We start from the raw sequence: 18,057 nt of genomic DNA, 5'->3' as shown, positions 1-18,057 counted from the left end.
GAGCACTTCTCCATTGTAGTTAGTCCAGAAAGTGAGACTTCCATATGCAGAGAAACATCAAGCAGCAAAGGAGCATAGAAGATGACAGTCCCTCGTCTCCCCTTAAATGACACTTCCCCAGTTTGTTTTCTCCAGTGGTGTCCACAACTGTAGACTTTTTCTTGTGGTTCCCAGCCCTCACTGCACATTACAATTACCTGGGGGCTCTAGAAACTATCCTCTGCCACACTTCAGACTCATTGAAGCAGAGCTGAGTAGGAACAGGCAGCATGCACAGAGGTTTTTTTGAAAGTTCTCCAAGCGATTCCAACCTAGTGTTAGCTCTTAAGGGTGAGGAAACCTAAGTCCCACTTGGATTAGTGGTAGAGCGAGGACCAGAATTTCCTGGCTCCACTGCACTTTCCATGCAGTGTGGGGCCTTGCCTTGGGATCCCTTTCTGGAAGTGTTCATAGGTATGTGGTTCTGGGTTTGGCAACCACATAGAGAGGGAATGAAGTCTTGACAAGAGGACTTCATAAGCGTTGAGACTCACATGGAGGTAGCCACAGAGCTGCTGCTGCTGCTTTTTTTTTGGATCCAGAGTTTGCTTTTTTTCAAATAAACTTTTTTTTGGCGGTGTCTTTTTTTTAAATAATTTATTTTTCTTGTTGTTGAAAATACAGCAGAACATACACCAATTCACCAATTCCTACATATACAATTCATTGACACTGATTACATTCTTCAAGTTGTGCAACCATTCTCAACCTCCTTTTCCGAATTGTTTCTCCCGTTAACATGAATTCAGTGCCCCCTAAGCTTCCTGTCTAACCTTTCCAGTGTCACTTTAATCCCATGTAGATACTTCTTTAAAAGAGCACAGTGTGCAAGGCAGATATTCTTTACTATTTAAGTTAAACTATTGTTTGATTTAAAGAAGACTTCAGGGAATATTTTTGGCCACAGAGCTTCTTAAAATCATTTGAGGAAGAGATAACGTTTGGTGCCTCGGGCAGGGCCTTCAGAAACTGGTAAGATAAAGTCAGAAAGCAGCTCCTTTGTGGGAGAAAAGTACATTTTCATGGATTCTTTCTTTAGGTGCAAAAACTTGAAATACGAATCTGGAGGAAAATTAGTCTTGAATTATCTCACGCTTGATTTATGTGGAAAATCTGGTAGCATAGTGATTAGGAGCTATGGATGCTAACCAAAAGGTTGGCAGTTCGAATCCACCAGGCGCTCCTTGGAAACCCTATGCGGCAGTTCTGCTGTGTCCTTTAGGGTTGCTACGAGTCAGAATCGACTAGACAGCAACGGTTTTGGTTTGATTTTTGGCTAATGCAGGGCCTTGAAGAAAGCAACTCATCAGAAAATGGGACCACTGTGTATTTATATAGCATTTAGTATTCACGATCTCATTTGAGCCTCGCAGAGCCTAGACTCTGATGCAAAGACTCTCTAGATTGAAGCCTAGCTCTGCCATTACTAACTATGTGACCATAGGTCACTTGCTTAACCTCTCTGTGCCTCAGTCCCCCCATTAGTCTCAGTAAGGTGGGGTTATAGTACCCACTTTCTAAGGTTGTTTTGAAATTAAATAAATTCATTAGAATAGTGCCTGGAGCATACTAAGTTCTATGTGTTAGATACTATTGTTATTACAGTCTTTTGAGAAGAGTAACAGCTGGACTCTGGTGGTGATGAAATACATTAAGAAATGAGGAATTCGCAAGTTAACAAGTGAAGAGTCTTCATATGGACAGGAGGTTTAGGGCCCAAGGGAACGTGTTAGCATGTGTATGCAGGCAGAGGGCAGAAGCGGCCCTTCCAGGCCACTCTGTCCACTTCTGTTCAGTAAGATGGCAGCAGATCCTGGGCAGCCCAGTCTTTGCAAAACCACAACAGGGCAGGGCTGAGTGGCCATGCAGTGGCAGTGATAGGTGAGTAACCCTACCATGGGGCGTCCTGTTCTGCACAGTGTCTTCCCTAGAGCTGACTGTTCACAGTTCTTCTTAGCTGACCTTCCCGTCTCCTAAGGATGTAGACACCACGTCACCATTTTCTTGTGGGGAAACTGAGGCCCAGAGCAGGGATCACACCTCACACAGTTTGGATACAGCCCTTAGTTGCTTGTAGTCGAATGTATTCTGCCTGTGATTGGAAAGGAGTGAGAAGTGAGGGGGCACTGATGGGAGGGAAGGGGCTGGGGGTGATGACAGAGAAGAATGCAATTATTTGAAACTGTGCAACAGTGAGAAGCAGTTCCCCAGAGAAGACTTAAGAGACTACCACAAAAATACTTTCACTAGCTGAATATCTGGGATGGCTGCCATATTTTGAATTGAGAGTACAAGCAGGGTGTTTTGTTCACCCCAGAATTTTTTTTTAAAGTGTAATATATGGAGTCATTTCAGATTCTTGACCTTTTATGACCAACTTTGAAAAGATTGGGGAATACTGGCCTCGGGTGCCTGTTCTGACTTCCCAGAAATTCTGCTGATCCCTGAAGTCAATTAAACTCTAGTCCTCTTGTCGACTCCTGGGGTGGCCACTAGGACACGGGGACGTCTGCTGTGGCATAAGTCATGCAGAGTGTACTTTTAAAGTTGTGTGCTTTTAGAGCATCATGGATGTAATGAAAATAGTGTTTAAGATGATAGTACCCATTGCTGTCAAGTTGATTCTGACTCATAGCGACCTTATAGCACAGTACAGCTATCCCATAGGGCTTCCAAGGAGCGGCTGGTGGATTGAACTGCTGACCTTTTGGTTAGCAGCCATAGGGTTAGTGACTAGTTTTCAAAATTCAGAATTAATTTTAGGACACAACTACTGCTACCACTACCTGTTGCTGTTGAGTCGATTCCAACTCACAGAGACCCTTTAAGACAGAGTAGAACTGCCGCAAGGAGCGCCTGGTGGATTCAAACTGCCAACCTTTTGGTCACCGGCCATAGCACTTAACCACTGTGCCACCAGGGTTCCCTTTTTTGCTTTTAGGATAGTTTCTCAATTAAGCATAGATTACGTTCCAAAATTGTGCAAGTGTTTATGAGGAACTTGGGATGATACCCTTTTCCCTGAAGCGTTCTGTTGGTGATTAGGCCACTTTATTTGTGTGAGATTGTATCGTAGGCCCTACTTCCCATGGGGAGAGAGCTGAGAGCATCACATGAGATGCCTTGAGCACATGTTTCTCACCACGCATGGTCCACAGTTAAGATTGCCGGCCCTCAGACTTCAGACCTGTGAAATGAGGCCCCGTGTGAGGTTCAGTGATGGGGAGGGGAGGGAGGTTGGTAGCATCACTTTTTTCCTAAGGTTTTTCCTGTGGCTCTTGAAAATGCACATGAATCAGACTGCCAGCTTAGAAGTGCATGTATTGCAAAATATTAGATTCGGTCAGTTACTGACACGAAAGGCCTAAGCTACAGTGAGTCTTTTGGGATCTGTTGCCATCTTTTATAGTCTCATTACTTAATTAGGAATAAATGGACTTGCATACTTGACTGAGATCATGCACTGCCTCGCCTTAGGGCTTGTATTCTGTCCCACTTATCCCTTCCTTACTTGCTTAGGTTTTGGGGGAGCATTGAACATGAAGCCGCTGACCTTGTTCGTAGCCATTGATTAGCTTTGTAACTTAGAGAAAGTTCTATCAACTTTTGCTCCCAGTTTTCTCCATCTTTAAAGTTCAGAGTTTGAATTAGATTCCAACTTAAAAATGCCATCATCTCTAGTTTCTGTATAAATTCTACCGTGTAATGTCTCACAATGATAAAAATGATTGAGATTTACTTAATGTGAGATTTTAACAGAATTAAAGGAGAGTTCAAGACAACAAATTCTCTAAGAGGGATGAGGCATGAAACTTCTCTCTTGTTTACCATTAAGCTGCAGATTGCTAATGTCAGTCTGAAGAGGTGAACTTGAGTTACGTATACAAAGTTGAGAACCCCCCTCCAAGGGGACAAAATTTTAGCTACTTAAATGACTTTGTTGCTGCTTCCGTCATTCACTCTGGTGTCATTACCAGCAAAGCAGAGGGTGGAGTCTCATTGTCCCACAGATCTCTGGATCTCTCTGGGGTATCCCAGTCCTGTTCTGCTCCCTGGGTTGTTGGGAAGAATGAGATGGCAATAGAGTTGATATTAACAGTTGATTTTTTTTTTTTTTTAATTCAGAGCAGTAGAGAGCAATGCATTTAATAAAAATTTACTGTCTACTAAGTGCAGGACATGGTGCCCGTGGTAACTGGGTGATGAGCTGGGAGCCACTCTCCAGAAGGGCCTTGGCAGAGAGGCCCAGCTAATGCCTTTAAATGGGAGTTGACATCATAGGACAGATACTGTCACTGTGGAGAGAACAAAGGTCTAAACCAAGTGGAAATCTAACATTTAAGGGTGTTCTTAACTTTGTCCTTTCTCATGGACATCCAGGAACTGACACTCTGAATCACACTTGGCCTCCTAGTATCTCGCCCCTGCTTCTCACAGGTCTCCCTGGGTTAAAGGTCCTGTAGGCCAAGTCCCACGGCAGCTGTTTTCTCCTCAGGTGCTGAAAAACCTGTGTGCTTTCTGTAAATGACAGCCTTCTATCATTCTTTGCACTTGCCTTTTCTTTCTTTGGTTTGTGTCTTTTGTTTGCCTTATATTTAAAAATACTAAAAAAGCACAGATAAAAACAAAAGCTTCCACATGCCCACTCCCCAGAAGGAACTGTGTAAACGTCTTAAGTTTTGTAGATTTATTTTTCACAGAAGTGGCCCAGTTGAAGTTCCCTTGAGGCCCTTACCTTTTGTGGTCCTGCCCAAGAGGCAGAGTGTGATTAGCACGTCATCCAGTCATCTTTATCCTGAGGGTTAGAGGAGAGATTGTTTCTTCATCCTTGCCTTAAGCAAAACATGGAAACTTGTGCAGAACTGAGCTATTTTCTTAAGAGCCACTAGGATCTGGATCTTTGGCTTTTGCCTCTGTTGCTGTCCTCTGGGGAAGGAGATGAACCATATCCAGCATGTCCCTTTCAGAGCTGGGAGGCCCTTTGGGGAGCCCTGGAGAGCAGGCTTGCCCCAAATGCTCCCTGGGTCTTTTCTAGTCCGAGTTCCCAGCAACTTCAGAGAATGCACCAGCTTTCCTTTCTTTGCACTCCCAGGTCAGGAGCTTCAGCAGTGACAGTGGTCACAGCTTGGAGAACTCAGCTGTCAACACCTTCATGCACCCACGTGCCAGCAGGCCATTAACCTTCCAGACTCCATCCATCCCGGCCCACACACCCAATCCCTGGGAGTTAGGACAAGGTATTTGGTGTATCCAGATAAACATCTTAATTTCGCCAGTGGCAAAGAAAGCTTAGAGAATCTTTGGATATGGTAGAAAAACAGGTAGTAGGAAAACGTATAGCTGTACATTTCTAGCTGTGACTCTTGGGTTACTATTTTCAGCTAGTGAGCTCTTCTAGTTTGGCCTTAGGGGGAGGAGTGGCCATCAGCAGGTCTGTGGGACCAAGGATTCTCCCTCCATTATTTATAATCCTACAGAATCTAAGGATTTAGAGTCTGTCCTGCTTTCTGATAGTTCAGTTCTAAAGTATGACTATTGTAATATTGGCTTTTTTGCTTTTCTAATTTTTTCATCCTGAAGTAGTCTGGGCCAGATGTATTTGACTTCTTAGAAGAACTGTGCCACTTCTTAGAACTTTGCCAGACACTTTATCAGGATAGGGAAATGAGGGGACCTCAAACTACGCTGCCTGATGCCTTCCAAGTGTCTGGGAGAACTGCCTTTCCTGCCTTTTGATTCACCTCATTCCAGCTGTTCTCATGTTTACAAAGTAGTTCTCACTTACAATCACCTAATCACGTAAACCACCACCTCTTCTCCCCCGTATGTGTGTGAAGGTGTTTGTGCTCTTTGTTACTGCTTTAATGGTGTAGTGTTGTTTGGTTTTTGAATTTTTTTAAAAAACTAACTCTCAACTGTCTTTTTCCTTCTGCGCCTATCCACGCTACCCCACTCTGCCTCTCAGATCTTGCAGTTTTCAAGGAACGACTTCGAATGCTAACAGTAGGAGGTATGAAAATACTGAGACTTTCACCTATCTGGAGTTGAGGGTGTGATTTGAATAGGATGTTCAACTTTTCTAGCATGCAGTTTGGGGAAAGTTGACACAATTTCTATCAAGCGTTTTGAGAGTTGTTCATTGTTTTGAAATATGTTTCTCCAGCTTCATTTTAATCATTAACCAACAAGTGCTTTTCTGGTGTGAAGGATGCTGTTTTTGTTTCCATCGTTTTGTGCTCTGAGGAGCGTTTTTCTACTCCATGTGTGCTCATCAGCCTTCACTCCAGCCTTCCATGGCTTCAGCCATTTGTCTCCAGCTGCTGCTGGGATCCCGAGGCCCTGCTGAGTTCTGCATGCAGCACACATGTCCTCCACATCCTGCGTCTGGCCAGACTCTGGATTCTTTCAGATTTTGCTCCTGGACATTTTAGACAAGTTGTCTCTTTTGATCTTGCCCATGTTTGAAGGACAAATGAAATACTAATAAAAACTTACTGGGAACTCTTAATGACCCTTGTTTCTGGGCAGAGTACCATTGAGGAATCCAGAGTTGAGATGCTGCCTGTTCTGATTCACCCATGGCCAGTCTCTTCCTTCCACACCTCCTTCAGCCATTCCCTTCTCCAGGCTTCCTCAAGAATTCTCCTTTTCCTCCAATTTTCCTCATACCCGTGAGACTCTAATACAGATTTGTATTTTTTAATTGTGTTATTTTGAGATAATTTTAGATTCACATACAATTGTAGGAAATAATACAGAGAGGTCCTATGTGCCATTCACCCAGTTTGCCCCAGTGGTAGCATCTTGTATATCATACCCAGGATATTGACGTCAACCCGGTCAAGACACAGCACATTTCCATCACCACAGAGATCACTCATGTTGCCCTTTTAGAATTACCTCCACATTCTTCCTACCCCACCCCCTCTCCTAAAAAAAAAAGTATTTATTCTCCGTATATAATTTTGTCATTTCAACAATGTTATATAAATGGAATCACAATGTTATATAAATGGATTGGATTTTTCCACTCAGCATAAATCTCTGGAGATTCATGCAAGTTGTGTGTATCAATAATTCATCTCTTTTTGTTGCTGAGTACTATCCCATCGTATGGCAGTACCACAGTTTAATTAATCACCCATTGAAGGGACATCTGGGTTTTTTGCATGCTTTGGCTGTAAAGACTCATCTGTATAAACATATGTGTACAGGTTTTTGTATGAACCTAAATCTTCATTTGTCTGGCATAAATGCCTGGGAGTACAGTTTTTGAGTCGTCATGGTCGTTGCATGTTTAGTTTGATTAGAATCTGCCAAACTTTTCCAGAGTGGTTGTACCATTTTACATTCCTACCAGCAATGTATGAGGGACTCAGTTTCTCTACATCTTTACCAGCATTTAGTGTTGTCATTAGTTTTTATTTTAGCCATTTTGATAGATGTGTAATGATATCTCATTGTGGTTTTAATTTGCATTTCCCTCATGGAGTATGAGGTTGAGTATCTTTTCATGTGCTTTCTTGCCACCTCTGTATCCTCTTCAGTGAAGTGTTTCTTCATGTCTTTTGCCCATTTTCTAATTGGATTTTTTTTTTTTTTTTAACCATTGAATTTTGAGAGCTTTTTGTATATTGTCTACATCTTAGTCCTAGTACATGGTTTGCAAATACTTTCTCGAAGCCTGTAGTTCGTCTTTTCAATCTCTTAACAGGGTCTTTTGCAGAGTAAAAGTGCTAAATTCTGATGAAATTGTTTGTCAACTCTTTCCTTTTGGTGTCATGCTTAAGAACTTTGCCTAGGCCTGTAAGATTTTTTCCCCTGTATTTTTTCTAAAAACGTTATAGCTTTCCGTTTTACGTTTAAGTCCATGGTCCATTTTGAGTTAATTTTTGTATGAGGTGTGAAACTATGTGAAGGTTTATTTTTTTTTCTCTTTCTTCAGCACCATTTGTTGAAAAGACTGTTTTTCCTGCATTGAATTGCTTTCGCACCTTTGTCAAAATTCATTTCGCTGTACTTGCACGCATCTATTTCTGGGTTTTCTGTTGTATTCCTTTAGATCTATGTGTCTGCCCCTCCACCAATGACACACTGTCCTGATTACTATAGCTACATAGTAAGCCTTAACATTGGAATACTTTATCAGGCCTATGAGATTCTTTTTCAAAATTCTTTTTCAGTGTTCTTTTTCAAAATTCTTTGCCTATTCTAGGACCTTTCTCTTTCCGTATAAACTTTAGAATAAGCTTGTCTGTGTCAAAAAAAAAAAAAAAAAAAAAAAAAAACCTCGCTGAGATTTTGATAGAAATTGTTTTAAACCTATAGGCCATTTTAGGAAAAATTGTGTTCAGTCTTCTAATACATGAACACACTATGTCTCTTCATTTATTTAGGTCTTCTTTGATTTCTTTAATCAGTGCTTTGTAGTTTTCAAGTCTTGTGTATGTTTTGTTAAATTTAAACCTCTTTCATTTTCAAAATTGGTTGATGTCCATGTGTTCATTGCTGGTATGTAGAAATACAATTGATTTTTGTAAGCTTATCTTATACCCTGTGGCCTTGCTGAACTCATTCATTCCAGGACTTGTTTTTTAGATTCCTTAGGATTTTCTAGAATCATGTCACCTGCAAATAGGAATAGTTTAAATTCTTTCTGATCTGTGTGCATTTTACTTTATATTCTTGCCTTACTGTACTGTCTAGGACTTTCAGGAGTATGTTGAATAAGAGCAGTGAGAATGGACATCTTTGCCAGGTTCCCAACCTTAGGATGAAAGTGTTGAGTCTCTTACCATTGCATAGAATGTTAGCTGTAAATTTTTTTGTCAGTGCTCTTTATTAGGGTGAGGAAGTTTCCTTCTGTTCTTTTTCTGATGATTTTTTGTCATGAATGGCTATTGAATTTTGTCAAATACCTTTTTGTGCATCAATTAATATGATCGTATAATCTTTAACTTGTTAATATAGTGGGTTACACTGAAAATTTTTTTAATTTTTCAAAATAATATTGTGTTTTGGCAAAGGTTTACACAGCAGTTTAGGTTCCCATTCAACAATTTCTACACAAACTGTTCAATGACATTGATTACATTCTTCACAATGCGTGAACGTTCTCAGTATTTCTGTTCTGGTGTTCCATCTCCATATCCCCTACAGTCTCGTTTTTGTTTTAGAGTAATTGTTGACCATTTGGTCTCATACAGGTGATTTTTTAAAAAAGCACAGTACTTACGGATGATAACTCATTATTTTTTGAGCCAGTTGTTATTTAGCTAAAAGGTGACCTCGGGTTTGTCTCAGGGAGTCCTCCAGTCTCAACGAGTCCAGTAGATCTGTTTGTGTGTGTGTGCTTGTTTGATTGATTTTTAGGAATTTGAGGTTCTGTTCCACATTTTTCTCCCATTCAATCAGGTCCATCTTTCGTGACCTTGATCAGAAAGGTGATAGTGGTAGTGGTAGTCAGACACCATCTAGTTCTTCTGGTCTCAGGGTAGATGAGGCCATGGTTCGTGTAGGCTGTTAGTCTTGTAGACTAGTTTCTTCTGGTTCCTTTTTTTGCTCTGGATGAGTAGAGACCTATAGTTTAGATGCCTGTTCCCAAGCTTTTTATACCCCAGACACGACTCACCAAACTAGGGTGTAGGATATAAACTTTATAAACTATATTATGCCAGTTGACTGAGATATCCCACAAGACTATGGTCCTAATCCTTCAAACCCAGGAAACCAATCCTGTGAAGTATTTGGTTATGTCTAAGAAGGATCCGTTTCTGTGCCCCCTCTGTGCTTTATTACATATCTGAATATGTGTGCATACAGTCGCGTGTATATATATATGCATACACCTGTATATACACGTATACTCACATGTACATATTTATACACATGTCTACATACATACATGTATGTCTAATTATACATGTATATGTATGTAGTTAACCTGTGATATGCAGGTGACATAACATGGCTTGCTGAAAGTGAAGAGGACTTGAAGTACTTGCTGATGAAGATCAAAGACCACAGCCTTCAGTATGGATTACACCTCAACATAAAGAGAACAAACATCATCACAATTGGACCAATAAGCAACATCATGATAAATGGAGAAAATATTGAAGTTTTCAAGGATTTCATTTTACTTGGATCCACAATTAATGCCCATGGAAACAGCAGTTAAGACATCAAACGATGCATTGAATTGGGCAAACCTGCAAAAGACCACTTTAAAGTGTTAAAAAGGCAAAGACTTCACTCTGAGGACTAAAGTACGCATGACCCAAGCCAGGGTGTTTTCCGTTGCCTTGTATGTATGCAAAGACCCCTGGTGGTGCAGTGGTTAAGAGCTCAGCTGCTAACCAAAAGGTCAGCAGTTCAAATCATCAGCCACTCCTTGGCTATGGGGCAGTTCTACTCTGTCTTATAGGGTCACTATGAGTTGGAATCAATTCGTCGGCAACAGGTTCATATGCATGCAAAAGCTGGACAGCGAATAAGGAAGACCATAGAATTGATGCCCTTGAATCATGATGTTGGTGAAGAATATTGAATATACCACGGACTGCCAGAATAATGAGCAAATCCATTGCTGTAAAAAAAAAAAAGTATAATGCTTACAAACATACCTTGCTGGGGGGAGGGAGCAGTTGGCAAACAGACATAGAAGACATGCATTATTTGTGCAAAAAATACGGTAGTTGGGGTTTCCAGGCTGCCAACTTCCTCAGCTCCAAGTCTGGAATGTAAGAAGCAAAAAGAAAACCCAGGGAGCTTACCCCCGTGTCATTCCTGGGGTCCTAGGGTCCCTAGTCTGATTTCTTCTCTCCATTTTTGAGAGTCTTATGCTTGTTTTATATATAACGTCCAGGATTTTTACTTGTTAGCAAGAATAGGGATATATCTACTCCATCTCTTCAGAAGCAGAAGTCTCTAGATTTAATTTTTCAAGCAACTGAAGAACTTAGAAGTAGGAACCAGCAGCTCTAAGATTCATCAGTCCAACCGCAAGTAATGATAATTTCAGGGTAGTGCAAGTGAAGAACATACAATGAGGACAGGGTATTTATTAGAGTTGCCTGGAAACCCTGGTGGCGTAGTGGTTAAGTGCTACGGCTGTTAACCGAGAGGTCGGCAGTTCGAATCCCCCCGGTGCTCTTTGGAAACTCTACAGGGCAATTCTACTCTGTCCTATAGGGTCGCTATGAGCCGGAATCGACTCAATGGCAGTGGGTTTGGTTTTGGTGGGGTATCTAGAACATAAGCCTCTAATGCCACTAGTTCTCAGGATTCATCACAATGAAAAAATTCAAATACACAGTTCTCACCTTGGGATATTCTTGACTCTATAACAGTCAAGATGTCTTCTTGACAAAATGTGTATTATTGAATATGCTGGTCTCTCTGACCTGGCCCTGGCCCAAGTGTTTTTTTCAGCTAGGAAAAATTTCCCACAAAATGATTTCGTTTTTCTCCCGTAAACAATGCAGGGTGGTTGCCAGTGAAGCCGGGCTCTGAGTGGCCAGGGCGGTCTGCTTCACCTGTTCTGGGTGACTGCCAGGCCCTCATTTTTGATCGATTCACAGAAAGAAATGGGGTGGGGGCAGGCCTAACTAAGCCATTGCTACCATCACCATTCCCTTTTTTGACATACAAATTACTTGAGGGAAAAAGCCAAATTTACTTTTTTTTTAATAAAACAAAAAGAGCTTAAAACATAGAGTTTGCTTTTAAAAGTTTAAAAATTGTCCTAAGGCATTAGATAAATGAAACAGTTGTTCCCAAACCTGGCTTGAAACAGAATCATTTGGGGAGGTTCTTGGGCCCCACCCAAGGCCAAGTGAGTCAAGATTATTGGGGTTGTGGGTTGGAAATAGGAATTTTCACATACTAAGCAGTTTGGGTAAATGGTTGTGTTTGCAAACGACTGCTATAATCCAATCCCTGGACTTTATGTCTCACAGTTGCTCTTAAAACTTACATTTAATTTGAAAACAGAACAATTTCACCCATACAGTCATATGCAGGTAACTTTAGAGACTGGCTTTCATTCATGGAGTCTGAGGAAATACTGGTATAAAGTATTCAGGTGCCAATGAGTCCTTGAGCTGCCCCCTTTGCCTTATTCCAGCATTATCTCAGGGTAGATGGGCAAACCATGAATGGAACTGTGAGCACCATGAGGAGCACTTTTCTCCACGTCTCTCTTCCCCTCTGATAATTATTACAATATGAGAACAACCATATAATGCCAAAGGAAGAGCCCTCCCACCATTTTTAAAAATTCGTTTGAAATATACTTCCAGGCAAGAAAGCACCTTGCACATAGTCAGGGTTCCTAAATATTTAAGTGATTGGATTTGGGGGAGGGAAGTGAGATTAGTGACTGTGGACTACTCTGTAAGATGGGCTTAGAAGGTGCAGGTTGGGGTGTTTTCAGGAGAAGAAAGCCGTCCTTAGCCAGAGGATGGGAGTGGCTGTATGTACTGCCCTATTGCTCTACTTTCATCCTGCCATGGACCACTTACTGCTGGTTTCTTGGTGATGGCTTTCTCTCTCCTGCCTCTCCCCAGCTTTTTGTTACTTACTGCATACATACGTTATTGTCATGTGATACCTAAATAATTTGCTAAATTCCTGTAGCACTTCCTCCTTTTTTACTTTAATTTCCCTCCTTAACCATTTTCACTTTCTGTTAGATTGACTTACCTAGTGCCTTTTTGTGGCTCTCTCTTTCTACCTTCAACATGGGTTTGTGTCCTCAGGACCTTGAAATAAATGTCTTTAAATTGTGTGTGATTTGTACACTGGGCTGAAAAAAGTCATATGCATAATATGAGTCTTATTCTGGTTTACCTGTGGCAGCCAGGAATGTTAATCAGCTGCTATTCTTAAAGTTTGTGTTTCTGGCTATAAAATATTACTATTTATTTTTCATTTAGATGAGTTGGGTTTTATTATGTGACTTTTTTTTCTTCTTATTTTTCTCCCCTGGGAAGTTCCTTCTCCTTTCCATGAAATGTTGGCCCCTATATGACTGTCCCATGTTTTACAAAGACATCTCTCATCTGGCTTGTCCCACCCACAATAATCCTGCAGGGTTTTATGGACTGCATGAATCTGATCTCGACAAAGTCTTCCACTTGCCCACCACAACCTTCATTGGGGGAAAGGAGTCTGCCCTTCCGCTTCGGGAGATCATTCGTCGGCTGGAGGTAAGACAATACAGGTCAGGTTCCAAAACAAATCAGATGTCCCTGCCAAGAGGCTGGGTTGGCAGTATGACTTCAAGACTAATTGTTTTTCTTTGTTTTGTATTTTTAAAAATTTTAAGGAAAAGGGAACTTTTTTCCTATTTTGTAGGCTGCAGATAGAAATCCATGTTTCTGAGATCAGCTATGGGGGCGGGGCGGGGCGGGGGCGGGGGCGGGGCTGGGGGGAGGTGGAGGGAATCTGCATTCAAAGCCAGTGAGAGTTTATTTCAGTTGTGTGAGGGTTCCCTGAAGAATAAGTCCTGTCTTGAGCCAAGGACACTCTCCCCAGGCATACTGGTTCTAAAGACTACTAGTGGCCTACCTTTCTTCCTCATTCTCCCTCTCCTCTTCTGCTTGTCTCGTCCTTCTGTTTTATTCGTCTTTTTTCCTCCTCCTATCTGGTTATTATGTTAATACTAAGCCTGCCAGGGGCATTCATTCACACAAATTATAGCATACTGGTTAGGAATGTAGGCTCTGGGATTAAACTGCCCGGGTTCAAGTCCTTACCAACCTTGGACAAGTTACTTAACCTCTGAACAGCCAATTCTTCATCTGTACAAGGAAGGTTAACTACAACACCCATTTCATATGGGTTATTGTTAGGTGCCATTGAGTCAACCTTCAACTCATGGCAGCCCCATGCACAATGAACCAAAACACTGCCTGCCCTGTGCCATCCCCGTGATCTGTTGCCAGTGGGACCATTGTGATCCATAGGGTTTTCATTGGCTGATTTGCAGAGGTAGGTTGCCAGACCTTTAATCCTAGCCTATCTTAGTCTGGAAGCTTGGCTGAAACCTGCTCAGGATCACAGGGCTGGACTAGATTTAGTGAGATGGTCCATGCCACGTGTTTGTTTCTTACTACTCACTGCTGCCGATGACATTCAGAGCTTAAGAATTGAAGTTGAGATGCACTGCACGATCTAGAGCGGAGCTTCTCGGAATTTAATGTGTGTGCAGACCACCTGGGCATCCTGGATAAGGTGCAGATCTGAATCACAGGTGGAACCCGGCTTTTCTAACAGGCTCCCAGTTTGGACCACACTGAGTAGCAGGGTCCTGCACTTGTTCTCTACCTAGGCTACACATTAGAATCACCTGGGAGCTTCCAGCAATCCCAGGGCCCAGGCCACAGCCTAGATGAACTAAATCAGAACCTCAGGTTCATACCCTGGTCCCTGTGGTTTCACTGTGTAGCCAAGGTGGAGAGCCGTGGCTCTAGGAAGTGAGATTTAATTTTAAATTCTCATGTTGGTCCTTCTACCTTTGACTGCAGAGTGGCATAAAATCCTTCTGAGTATCTAGTAGTGACATTTTCTATAATATGTGACAAGCATCCTGCAGTATTCTCAGCGTCTACTTACAGCTGCTTCCCTACTTTGTCTTTATCGCTTCCAGGCTGATGGGGAGAGAGAGGTGGAAATCTGACGATCTAAGTGACAGCTTTGTTGGTCTCTTTCAGCATTAGGAAGGTTGTGGTTAGGATTAGTCTTAGATAAACTGACCTTTGGATCCTTCCCAGCTCCTTTACTTGCACTCCAGCAGTACCACTCTTGACCATGACCTCTAGGTCTATACTGTCCAGCATGACAGCCACTAGCCACGTGTGACTGTGAGCAGTGAAGGTATGGCTAGTCTAAATTGAGACTAGTATAAAATGCACACCAGATTTCAAAGACAGTACCGAAAAAAAAAAAGAATGTAAAACATTTCAATTTTTAAAAAAATATTAATTACATGTTATAATGATGGTGTAATGGAAGGGAGCCCTGGTGGTGCAGTAGTTAATAGCTCGGCTGCTCACCAAGTGGCCAGCAGTTCGTATTCATCAGCCGCTCCTTGGAAACCCTATGGGGCAGCTCTGCTCTGTCTGAGAGGGTCACTGTGAGTCAGAATCAACTTGACAGCAACGAGTTCGGTTTGTTTAATGGTAATGTTTTAGATACAATGAGTCAAGTAAAATATAAAAATTAATTTTACCTGTTTCTTCAAGAAAATTTTTAATTGCATATGTGGTTTACAGTGAAATTCTGTCAGATGATAATCTAGAAGCTCTTATGTTTTCTGTACCCCACAAATGGCACCCCATTTGACTGATCCTTTTCCAAATGGCCCTACCCCAAACTTACTTCTCTTTCTTGTGTCAAATTCCTGCCCTAATGCTCATATTTCCCACCCCACTCCCTCACTTTATTTCAGATAAATGTTAGGAGAGCGGTCTGGGTAAACCAGTCGGCACTAAGAGATGGCTTACAGCAGTAGCACCTCCGGAACTTCAAAGGAGTGCTTGCTTATTAACCCAAACGAATCTTCAGTGGGGAGCTCAGCAGCTCATAGTTAAGCATGCCTCTCTAATTAGAAAGCCTTCCCTGGGAAATACCTTTTCCATAGCAGTGTCTCCTTTTCCTCTCAAGTTCGCCTTTCCTTCCTGGAGAGCAGAATTAAAGGTGGGGGCAGGCATTAATGTCCCCTGTGGTTAACTTGGAGTCCCTGGGCGGTGCAAACAGTTAAAGCACTTGGCTGCTGACCAGAAGGTTGGAGGTTCAGGCCCACTCAGAGTCATCTCAGAAGAAAGGCCTGGTGGTCTGCTTTCAGTAAATCAGCCATCAAAAAGGGGTCGGGGGGTGTTACTGCTTATGGAGTACTGAGTTTTGGTTTAGGGTGTCAGAAAACTCATATGGATTAAGGGCAGGGTTGCACAGCCAATTAATCTAATTGCTGTCAATAAGCTGTACACATGTGAAAAGTTGAATTGGCAGAAGTTGTGCAATCGATATATTTCAACAATGACAAAAAAACAGAGTAGCTGTTAAGGCTACGTAAGTACAACCGAATACCTTATGGGATTTGGTTTCTTGGTTTGGAGATTTCAGGTCATGGTTTCACAGGACAACCCAGTTAATTGGCCTTCTAGTTCCTTTTGTATTGCCTGGGGTCTTAAAAGCTTGCAAGTGATCATCCAAGGCTCAACAGTTGGTCTCTATTTGTCTGGAGCAACAGAGGAAGAGGGAGAGTCAGGAATAAGAGGAGGAAATGAATGTGTGGTTAATTGCCTCATGAACAATGGCCTCCTTTGCCTTGAGACCAGAAGAACTGAATGGTGTCAATTACTGAACATTTTGATCAAGGATTCTGTAGCAGAATACTGATCAATAGGGCCAAAATGAAGAACAGAATTTTAAATTCTGATGGACTTCAGACTTTCTAGAGCCAGGAAGGGTAGATGAGCCCCTGAAGTTATTGCCCTGAGATAATCTTTAAACCTTAAACTGAAAACATCCCCCGAAGCCTTCTTAAAACCAAACAGTAGTTCAGCTTAACTAATAAGGAATGTCTGCCTTGAGCATTGTGCTCTTTTAAGATCTGTCTCTATAGGATCAAACTGAGAGATTAGATAGGAGACTTAGCGGGACAGCAAGTTTATGTAAATGGAGGAGGAACAACTTGGAAAAGGAGGGTGAGGATGGTTGTACAACTCAAAGGATGTAATCAGTGTCACTAAATTGTTGAATTGGTATATATTCCACTGTGTATGTTATCAAAAACAACAAAAATAGCATAAGTTATATTAAAAAAATAACCAGGATGCATTAGAGCATCACTCTGCTCTGATTTGCAGTTCAGACCTTGACCCCTGAGGGAAACCATGTCTTTTTTTAAGCTGATGAAGAGGGTTATTACTCACAACCACTCTGGCTGGGCCACCTCCTCTCAAATGTGTTTGCAGAAGTATACTTTCTTCTGCTGATTAGTGGGATTTAATGCTCTGTGAGCCCCAGACATCTGTCAAGGTTAAGTAGGGGTGGTGAACTTACACTGGCTTTGAAGTCAGGGAAGGTGACTGATGGCATACCATTCCCGAAGTTCTTGAAAATCCGACTGTGAAGTTCCAGTTCTATTGTGTTAGATATTCACTAGGAAAATATGCTTTGGGGTTAATAAAAGTGCCTTATACCAGAATCTCTCCCAGTTTCATTTTCTCTAGACAAGATTTCATTCTCTTGAATAGGATGATACCTAGAGTGCTGTGGTTTGCTGTTACGCAGTCAGGGTCCGTGCTAGTGAATCCTGCCGACTATCCCAATTCTGCATACTAGTCCAGGGAGACTAAGATCACCCACTTCTGATGCCAGGTTGTGTGGTAGATAACAAATCCCACTCCACATGTTTCCTTCTACTTCAGTCCAGCCAACTCCCCTTGCTCCTTTGGGTCCGATAATTTGCTGGAATGGCCCACAGAATTCATGAAGAGTATACCGTACTTACTACAGATTTATTACAACCAGAGAGGATACTAACGAGGAGACACATAGGGTGAGGTCTGGGAGGGGTCACAGCGTGAAGCTCCCATGTCTCAAAGAGGGACGTGTGACCCTCTCCCGTGCGTGATCACCGACCAGGAAGCTCCTTGAATCTTCCAAGGCCTTTACTGGTCTCACCATGATGTGTCTGTGATAAGCTATATCATGCCTCCTGAAGCACAGCCAGTGTTGGGCCCCCAGGTGGTCCCTCATGGTCTGGTCAGCCCCCACTCATTTGTTTCAGGTGTGGTCCAGTTTGCAGGAACCAAGATCAAAGGCCAAATGGCTTTCTGCAAAGTGATTCCAGACCTCGCAGCTATTATTTCTAGTTCAGGCACATTGTACTTTGTGTCATAATCATGGAACAAATTGTGTAATGATAGTCCATTCTTTCTTTGGAAGATAGGGAGAAAGTAGAGAACATGGCCTAAGTTCAAATCCTGACCCTGCCACTGTGATTTT

General features: G+C 42.1%; 1 protein-coding gene across 4 annotated transcripts in view; it reads left to right on the top strand.

Annotated features, from left to right (window-relative positions):
* Positions 1 to 18,057, top strand: part of OGDH (oxoglutarate dehydrogenase) — a 106,587-nt gene that overhangs the window by 50,043 nt on the left and 38,487 nt on the right. For all 4 annotated transcript variants that reach the window (XM_003418576.3, XM_010598274.3, XM_064290261.1 and 1 more), the window contains exon 5: positions 13,135 to 13,250. In XM_003418576.3, coding sequence (XP_003418624.1) covers positions 13,135 to 13,250 — 116 coding nt within the window. The remainder of the gene's footprint in view (positions 1 to 13,134; positions 13,251 to 18,057) is intronic.

This window comes from Loxodonta africana, chromosome 8, assembly GCF_030014295.1.
Source record: "Loxodonta africana isolate mLoxAfr1 chromosome 8, mLoxAfr1.hap2, whole genome shotgun sequence".
Lineage (NCBI taxonomy): Eukaryota > Metazoa > Chordata > Mammalia > Proboscidea > Elephantidae > Loxodonta > Loxodonta africana.
This window is presented reverse-complemented; position numbering and strand designations above follow the sequence as displayed.